Source organism: Myotis lucifugus, unplaced genomic scaffold (genome assembly GCF_000147115.1).
Source record: "Myotis lucifugus unplaced genomic scaffold, Myoluc2.0 scaffold_328, whole genome shotgun sequence".
In the NCBI taxonomy this organism is placed as follows: Eukaryota; Metazoa; Chordata; class Mammalia; order Chiroptera; family Vespertilionidae; genus Myotis; species Myotis lucifugus.
Window position 1 is genome coordinate 301,742 of NW_005871376.1, and position 9,979 is coordinate 311,720.

General features: G+C 45.6%; 1 protein-coding gene across 1 annotated transcript in view; it reads left to right on the forward strand.

The window, feature by feature from the left end:
- Positions 1-9,130, forward strand: part of SLC39A14 (solute carrier family 39 member 14) — a 47,766-nt gene extending 38,636 nt beyond the window's left edge. Inside the window, 6 exon segments of the mRNA XM_023764295.1 lie at positions 270-392; positions 1,122-1,307; positions 1,433-1,640; positions 2,753-2,823; positions 2,825-2,938; positions 6,104-9,130. Coding sequence (XP_023620063.1) covers positions 270-392; positions 1,122-1,307; positions 1,433-1,640; positions 2,753-2,823; positions 2,825-2,938; positions 6,104-6,250 — 849 coding nt within the window. The 3' untranslated portion in view covers positions 6,251-9,130.
- The last annotated feature ends 849 nt before the right edge of the window (positions 9,131-9,979 follow it).

A 9,979-nucleotide genomic window follows, 5' to 3' on the forward strand; every position in this document is an offset into this window, starting at 1 on the left:
TGTCTCCAGGCTGTTCTGCCTGACAGTACTATTCTGAGGATGATCTGTCTGTTGCATCAGAAAATAAGCTAGAGAGAACCTAGGAGGCCTGGCGACGGGACAGTCGGGAAACATCAGGAATTAGCTTCCGCTGGAGAGGGACGGATAGACGCCAGCTGTCCCAGTGCGCTTGTCCCCTTCACACAACCAGGGAAGTAGGTAAGCGATGAGAGGGGACCAGTGGAGAGTGCTTATTTTCTCAAACTTGTTTTCTTTGTTTGGGTCCACAGGCCTTTGGTTTCGACCCTCTGAAGGATGATTACGTCTCCAAGTCTGCAGTGGTGTTTGGGGGTTTCTATCTTTTCTTTTTCACAGAGAAGATCTTGAAAATGCTCCTTAAGCAGAAAAATGAGGTGAGGCCCAGTTGTTGGTAAAAGAGGTGCTCCCGGGGCAAGCATCTGTCTCCGGAATGCTGTGTGTCGCGGTGGTGGGTCCTCGGCACCCCTGCAGTGGCCTGGGGTGGGGAGGGGGCAGCAGAGCCCACAAGTTTCATGAGTGGACACCCCTTTCGCCTCATGAGGATAATAGCAGGTGGCACGGGCAGACCAGAAACCAGGTCTGGCCTGTGTGCCTTTGACTAGGCTGTAGTTTATTCCCTTGGCTTTATTCTAAATGATTTCCTTCACATACCTTTATACCTTTAGGAGACGAAGGAGGGGCTGGAAATGGACATGCACTGTGTATGAAGTATGACCGCAAAGAAATAAGGCTGATTATTATAGTATAGATCCAGAAAGATACCTTTGGTGCCGCTATGTAGTTATTCCCCAGATAGTTGCTGAATTGAATAAAATTAGCCATTGCAAAGGGGAAGCTCTAAATATTTTGAGCAGCGCTGCTTCTCTGGAATGAGTGTGGGCCCTGCGGTCACTGCTTCGGTATCTGTCCTGTGCCAGGCCCTTGCGTTCACCTTGGTTCCGCTCTCTAACAGGCTGGGTTTCTGTGGGTGTTGCCTGCTTGTGATTTTTCTGATGGTGGGAATGGGGTCTTCCCCGTGCTCGGAGCTTTGACTCAGAGCAGGTCCCAGGAAGCTTTATGGTCTTGGTGAGTGTCGCCCTCACCACTCCTTGTGGTCCCTCCAGCATCACGGACATAGCCATTATGCCTCCGAGACGCTTCCTTCTAAGAAGGACCAGGAGGAAGGGGTGACGGAAAAGCTGCAGAATGGGGACCTGGACCACATGATTCCTCAGCACTGCAGCAGCGAGCTGGACGGCAAGGTGCCCGTGATGGACGAGAAGGTCATTGTGGGCTCGCTGTCTGTCCAGGTCAGTGGGTCATCTGCTGCGGGGTGGGGGCCTTTACGGGTTAATGGCCTTGGTGACTCAGGCCTACCTTGAAGGTCCACCGCCCGCCCCTGACCTGGGGGCCGTGGGGCCCGGCTTTCTTGCAGGACCTGCAAGCTTCCCAGAGTGCCTGCTACTGGCTGAAAGGCATTCGCTACTCCGATATTGGCACTCTGGCCTGGATGATCACCCTGAGCGATGGCCTCCACAATTTCATCGACGGCCTGGCCATTGGCGCCTCCTTCACTGTGTCTGTTTTCCAAGGCATCAGCACCTCAGTGGCCATTCTCTGTGAGGAGTTCCCGCACGAGCTAGGTGAGTGCATACGGCCCCAACCCGATTCCACTTGGCCGCCTCGTGCTTGGCACGAGCACCCTTCTTATGGCCGACTCCTCCCCAACCTCAGAACACTTGTTATAATTGATTAATACATTCAATGCGAGGTGAAATCTAACCACTGATTCTTAACAGTTGAATTAATAGTTGCTGTGGCTCAGTTTCCTCACCTATACATTGGGGTAGGTAACAGTGCCTCCCTCATAGATTTATCATGAAGGTAACGGAAAGTAGTTAAAGGGACTTTCTGCGTGCCGTACGCTATTCTAAGTGCTTGGCATGTGTTATTTGTTATATCCTATTAATCTCCCAAAGACTGAGATGCCCGTTAGAAGTCTGGTGGTTGGAGGAAGGTAGATGAGCTGGGAGTTTTGTGGAGGCCCTTTGTTTTATCGAGGGAGTTGTAAAAAGTCTGGACTTTGGAGGCTCAGAGACTCAAGGTCAAGTCCTGGTTTTGCCATTTATTAGCTTGTGACTGTGGGAAAATTACTCAACTTCCCTCAGTCTCAATTTTGTTTCCTAAAAATACCATTCATTGTGGTTCTGAATAGGGAAGCTTCTCTGTTTCACCATCAATCAGGAGAGAAATGAGGCTGTTGCTAGTTGGTTGTCTATTTTGCGTTATTTTCAGCCTCTTGTCCGGGGCATATATGGCCAGCTTTGCAAACAGAGATAATTCCAGGACACGAAGGTGAAGGTGCTTCCGTCTTGTCACCGTAATCTCATGTCTGGGGCTGTCTTGATTTTCGCGCAGACTTGATCCATACTTTAAGCAGTCTGTCTTCATCGCGCTCTCGGTCCCACCTCCTAGAGCAGTGATGGCGAACCTATGACACGCGTGTCAGAGGTGACACGCAAACTCATTTTTTTGGTTGATTTTTCTTTGTTAAATGGCATTTAAATATATAAAATAAATATCAAAAATACAAATCTTTGTTTTACTATGGTTGCAAATATCAAAAATTTCTATATGTGACACGGCACCAGAGTTAAGTTAGGGTTTTTCAAAATGCTGACACATCGAGCTCAAAAGGTTCACCATCACTGTCCTAGAGTGACTGCTGCACTCACCTCTGTCCTCCCCCCCCCAGGAGACTTTGTCATCCTGCTCAATGCTGGCATGAGCCCCCAAGCACTCTCTTCAACTTCCTTCCTTTCCGCCCTGCTGCTGTTACGTGAGTATGGCCTTTGGCATCCTGGCCGGCAGCCACTTCTCTGCCACCTGGATCTTCGCACTGGCTGGAGGAATGTTCTTGTATATTTCTCTGGCTGATATGGTAAGTCCTGCATAGTTTATGCCATGAGAAAATCACAAAAGCTGGATTGGGTTATTGAAGTCATTGGATGGGAAGACAGCCAAGGAGACATTAGTTAGGAGATTTTCATGACAGCTTTATATAAGGAAGAATTATTCTCCCCACACACAGTTCACCTACTTCAGGTATACAATTCATTGCTTTTTAAAGGGACATTAGATTTCAAAGAACGAAAAGCTTGTTTCCATTAGCGTATGTCCTTAAAGAAAATGATTACTGCTTTAATTGGTTTGGCTCAGTAGATAGAGCATCGGCCTACAGACTGAAGGGTCTTGGATTCGATTCCGGTCAAGGGCATGTACCTTGGTTGCAGGCTCGATCCCCAGTGGGGGGCTTGCAGGAGGCAGCTGATCGGTGTTTCTCTCTCATCGATGTTTCTAACTATCACGCTCCCTTCCTCTCTGTAAAAAATCAATAAAAATATATTTAATTAAAAAAAAAAGAAAATGATTACTAAACTCAGCTCCAGGGTCCTTCCTTGAAAATGGGAGTATGATAGGATAGTTACGGATAGGTCAATGGAAAGCATTATCAGCAGTGTCTGGATGTATACATTGTACCGTTCCCGCTAACATCTAGTGTGACAATTTAAGTAGTTTTGAGTTTGCTAGTGAAATACCTGATTTGTCACATGTTTTGTATAACTAACCTTGTTTGTGGGCGTGTCATTTTCTTTGACATATTTGCCTGAATTGTTTTCTGTCACCTTTGAAAATAAATTTTGTTGTTGTTAATCCTCACCCCAGGATATTTCTCCATGGATTTAAGACAGAATAGAAGGAGGGAGAGAGGGGGAGAGAGAGAGAGAAACATCAATTGGTTGCCTCCTGCACATGCCTTGACAGATGTTATATGTTATAACAAATAACATATGCCAGGTATATGCCCTTGACGAGGAATTGAACCCATGACCCTTCAATGCGAGGGCCTTTGCTCTAACCATTGAGTCACACTGGCCAGGACTGAAAATAATATTTTTGAGAGATGATGAGAGTAGACTACCAAGATCCAGCTTTGCCATGGAAACATTTTATTTTATTTTATTTTATTTTATTTTTAAAATATATTTTACTGATTTTTTACAGAGAGGAAGGGAGAGGGATAGAGAGTTAGAAACATCGATGAGAGAGAAACATCGATCAGCTGCCTCCTGCACATCTCCTACTGGGGATATGCCCACAACCAAGGTACATGCACTTGACCAGAATCGAACCTGGGACCTTTCAGTCCACAGGCCGACGCTCTATCCACTGAGCCAAACCGGTTTTGGCAATGGAAACATTTTAGATTCTCCTTTCTTATGGGGAGCCCTCCCCGTGGTGAGGGTTTTTTTGCAGCACTTGAATTGGAAGATGTCCTGTTGCCTGCCTTGCTGGCCAGCAGCTAGAGGCCTTGAGTCATAGCTCCGATCTCTGGCCCCTTGCATAGTCGCTCAGTTTCCCTAAGAACTGACAGTAACATTTTGAAAGCAAAAGATATCTTTGCAACTGTTTTTAAGGATCACAATAAAAAGTTTATTTTTATCAAAACAGTTATTTTTAGCCAGCACCTAAGCACATCCAGGATGACATGCATATGTCGTACTTTGTTTTACCTCAGTAGTTGTAAAGTATGGTTGACCCTTGAAAAACAAGGATTTGAACTGTGCAGGTCCATTCATACATAGATTTTTTTTTTTTTCAGTAAAAACCTGTACTACTTTCAGTCTGCGGTTGGGAATCCGTGGATGTGGAGGGCCTACTATATGCTTTGTTCTAAGCCATTTTATATAGTGGCCTTGAGTGTCCACAGATCTTGGTATCTGTGGTGTGGTGGGGGTCCTGGAACCAATCCCCTGTGATACTGAGGGAGAGCTAAATTTTGTGGGAGTCAAGTTACACGTGGATTTTCAAATGCACGAGGTTCAGCACCTGTTACCCCATTTTCAAGGGTCTGCTATAGTGTAATAGCCTTGGGGAAAGGCTATTACATTCAAGTTCTACAGGCTATTGCTGTTAATTTTCTTTGTAAACGAATTGTATGTGTGTGTGTGTGTGTGTGTATTTTTATATCTTAACTAGAGGCCCGGTGCATGAAATTTGTGCATGGGTGCGGTCCCTAGGCCTGGCTGGCGATCAAAGTGTGAGCGTCTGGTGTGAAAGGGCAGATCCCAGCTGACCTCTGGGCCCTGGGCAGCACCTGGGCCCCTAGGGCCCTGCGTGCCCCCCCTCTGCCTGAGTCATCAGGCCCCCGCCCGGCTCCCTCAGCACCTGGGAGCCAGGCAGCAGCCCCGTCCCCTGCTGCCGCCGCTGGTCACTGTCTGGGGGGCGATTGATCTGGGCCAGGCCCCCGCTCACACCCGCTTTGGCCTGGTGCCGCCCACTCACCTGCTCCACCATCCCACCGTGGTCTGGCTCTTGTTGGGGCCCATCAGGGCCTGCAGTGCCTCCACTGCCACCCGCTGCCAGCACCACATCACTGACGCCTGTCATGTTCCGTGCTGCCCCCTAGTGGTCAGCACATGCCATAGTGAGCGGTCGTCCTCCCGGTTGAACTCCTGGTTGAGGGGACAATTTGCATATTAGGCTTTTATTATATAGGACTAGAGGCCTGGTGCACAAAAATTTGTGCACTGGCGGGGGAGGGGTGTCCCTCAGCCCGACCTGTGCCCTCTCACAGTCTGGGACCCCTCGGGAGATAACCACCTGCTGGCTTAGGCCCGCTCCCCGGGTAGCAGATGGCAGGCCCGGATCCCGCGCTGGGTCACAGATGGCAGGCCCAGATGGTGGCAGGGCAGGTGGCGGATTGCGCTGTCCCGTCCCGCCTGCAGTATGCAAATTTAACAGCCATCTTTGTTGGGTTAATTTGCACACTCTTCTGATTGGCTGATGGGTGTAGCGAAGGTATGGTCAATTAGCATCTTTGTCTTTTATTAGTGTAGATTATATATTATATAATTTTCACCCCGTACTAATAATAGCTACTATAATAGTCATGTTACATACTAATTGTTACTATATTAACAATATTAATAGAGTAAGTATGATAACAGTTATTAGATATAATATTGATATTGCAATGAATTCTCTTGGATGTACAAAGTTAGGAACGGAACTGCAGCTCTCTTGTTTTTTTCTCCTTTCTCAGTTCCCTGAGATGAATGAAGTCGCCCTGGAGGATGAGAGGAAGGGCAGCATATTGGTCCCCTTTGTCATCCAGAACCTGGGTCTCTTGACTGGCTTTTCCATCATGCTGCTCCTCACCATGTATTCAGGACAGATCCAGATCGGCTAGGGCCCTGCAGGAACCTGAGGAACTGACGGTTGGCCCCTTAGCCCTCGGACGCGGCATCCATGAGGCGCCTCAGCAGAGGCAGTTCTGTTAAAAACTGTGACACGGACTGTATTTCTCCACGGAAATGTCAGTTGTTTTTAAAATGCTTTGTGCTAGTAATACGCTGCCTGGTAACAGTCTCCCGGTAGCACCTCTCTCCTTTCTTCTCCCTCCTTCTCAGAGTGACTCTGGAACCTGAATGCAGCTTAGCAGACAAGCCTCATTTTTTCCTCCGGTTACCCTGGCCCCTTTCTCTCTGAACCAGTGCTGAGAGATTTGGGGTCCTTTGCCCCAATGCAAAAATATAGGCAGCAGTTATAACCTGGTTAGAAATATCAGGAAGTGAATCTATGGTGTAGGGCCTATGAATCTGTGTATCCTGGACCTCAAAATGACCCATTTTTTAGTGGATATAGTCCTATTTTTTTACAGAAAAGGTGCAGGAGACAGGAGTTCCTGATTTTCAATCAGTTCAGTTGCCTCTTCTCTCAGAGAGAACAGAACGTTGGGACAGGAGTAGGGCGGGAGGGAGGCGAGGTCATCCTGAGTGAGAGGGAAGGAGAACCCATGGTGCGTGTCCTGTCGGACAGTTGCTTGTGCCCACTGGAATGCTGATTTTGTGGCTGCACCTGGTGTTTCCTGGCCGTCCAGCAGAGCTAACATGTGGGTTCAGGTACCTGGACCTCCCCTTCTTTCAGAATAACACTAATAAGAACAGAGGGCGGAGAAGGAAGGCCTGCAACAAATCCACTGGTTTTGCTGTGATTTCCACCTCCTCTTCCCCACTCCCATCGTAGCTGCCTGCCTAGAAGCACATTCTGAGCACATTCGATGCTGGTGTTAGAGGGGAGGCTGCACCGATTTCCCTCCCCTGGCCCACATGTCTTATGGAATGAGGGTGCAGCTTCGATCAGGGTACCAGAAGAGGAATCCGTGCAGACACCGTTTAGGATTTGCTAATTTTACGAATAAGAGTACGAATCATACAACTGTGAGATGCAAGGTCCAGAACTTTGGCTGGGCTCTGCAGGTGTGTGCAGAACAGAGGGCCCGCTGAGTACGCTGTGAACGGGTTTTAACGGGCACTGTCCTCACCCCGAACAAGAAAGGGCGAATCCTGTATTGATATCAATTGCTCTAGCTCTCTTCAGAAATGGATTGACAGACTTGTCTGTGAGCCTTGGCACCGTGGAGCCCTCTTCTCAGAACGCTGGCTTCAAGGGGAGCTAATCCAGGTTCACTAGGTGAATTGATTTATTATTATCATATTGATAATGTGAGATTCTTTAGCCACTTTGGGGAGCCAGTCTCTCCAGAAGCCTTTCTTAGTGGTGCCCACAGTTGCAGCCCAGGGGTTGTGTTCGCAAACTGATCCGTGTACATGACTGACAACTGCTGGTTCGTTGCCAGCACCTGTGAGTTTTTCTCTACTACCCAGAAAAACTTCCCACAGAACAGGAATTAAAAGCAGCCTCTCTCTTGTTTTGTTTTGTTTTTTTCCTTCTTTGTAAACATCCCTCAAACCAGGAATATTCTTGGAAAGAACATGAGCAGGAAAACTGCTGGTGATACTTTAGAAGTTTTTCCTCCTTCTCTGGCCTGTTGACTTGAGAATGGGCTAAAGAAGAAGGAAAACAGTTACCAAGATTCTAGGTTAGATATCAGGTCTGTCTCCTGATAGGATTATGGTCCAGTTTTACCAAAGAACCAATTCTTTGAATGTTGGAATCTAACTTTATGTTAACATTGTTATTGTTACTGATTCTTTGTCTTTTCTGTTTTGTTTTTTTCTCAGATTGCTTTCAGGAGCTAGCAGAAAATAGCACTCAAACTTTAAGACTTTAAAAGATTTTGCTTTCCTTAATTCACATTGATGTATTAAATTTACAATTTTAGCATTCCCTATAGATCATTCCTTACGAATACCATTCTTCTTGGAGTAAATTAGTTAGGGTTAATGGGTTCCTAGTTTTAGAAGAGCTCAAAAATATAGTGTTTAACAAATTTTTTTTAACAATTGAAGTAGTAAGGTGCTTACCCTTTCTGTGCACATATGTATTAAGAACCTTCCTTTCATAGACAGCTGCCTCAAAGGGAAATTCTCTTTAAACTGTAACTAGTCCAGAGGCCAGTCCTGGTTGGAGCTTAGAAAGGGAGAAAACACTCAAATCGTGCAACTGATTGTATGTTGCTATTGGCAACAGACCTGCCTCATGAGTTGAAAATGTGGCGACTTCTTTTGAACTTTTGTTGAATTTGCTGTTTTGAAGGCATTTGTATATATTAGAAGTCTGAGAGGTAGTGAATTTTGAGGACTTTTGCCCCCCTGGCATTCACATCATCTACTTCTATACCCGGATGGACCAGCTCCTATTAACAATAGCAAGGAAACTGTCTCATGCAGGAGCAGTGAACTGGGACCAGGGGTCCTGCCGCTTCTCACCCTCGCCCTGCCAGGCAGGTTGCCTCCCTTCTTTGCCTCCAAAGGCCTTTTGTGTCTAGTGTCAACTTGGGGCTTTCCTTCATTGGTCCTTCACCCTGGATTTTAAAAAAGGCTTCTCTGTTTGGGTATCATATGACCTGTTTTTAGTAAGTCTTCTTCCAAACACATGGTAGTATGCTGGAAATCTGCTTAAAAACAAAAAGTCTGATTTTTCCAAGAGAGATTAGGTTTTTATTGTTTCTATTTCCTTTTATAGTTCTGCAGTTCCATCACAGTATTTTTAAAAATAACTCAGGAGTTATGACAATAAATTAGAAAAGAAAATAACTTAAGTTATGGATTTTAAATGTTTTGTTTGTAAGATTCTATAAATAAAGCTATATTCTATAATTGTTGAATCCCTGCCTGTGTTTTTTTGCAATAATGTGGGTGCAATGAAGGCGGTTAAACACAAGGTGGCGATGGTGTCTCACTTCAAAGCTTTGTTTTATTGGTCCAGCTTACATTTGGAGAAGGGATTTTAGAAGGAATCTTAAATATAACATGCTCATTTTATTTTATCTTATTATTTTTTAAAATATATTTCTTTATTGATTTCAGAGAGGAAGGGAGAAGGAAAGAGAGATAGAAACATCAATGATGAGAGAGAATCATTGATCGGCTGCCTCCTGCACGCCCCCTACTGGGGATCGAGCCCACAACCCAGGCATGTACCCTTGGCCGGAATCAAACCTGGAACCCTTTAGTCTGCAGGCTGATGCTCTATCCACTGAGCCAAGCCAGCTAGGGCCATGCTCATTTTAAATAATTAATTTATCTTTTATGGACCTGTGACATCACTGATGTTGCATGATAGAACTGTGGTGTTTCCTAAAGAGCTTTCCATTTCACTTTTCTCTTGTTATAAATCCACGATTTAAAACTTGAGTAGTAATTTGGTTCATGTAAACCACATTTCCTTTATATCTTACAGGGATAAGTCCTGTCATAACACTTAAGTTATAAACCTTTTCTTATTTATCTTTAGTCACAGGACCAGGAATTTGTTTGACACTAAAAATGAGCAGTAAGATAAAGAATTGATGCGATCTTAATGCTATGGTAGAGGTTCCCCAATGCTTATTGGTGCCGAGTCCTTCCACTTTTAAAAAAATATTTTTATTGATTTTTCACTGAGAGAGGAAGGGAGAAAGAGAAACATCGATGTGAGAGCAGAACATAGATTAGCTGCCTCCTGCATGCCCCCT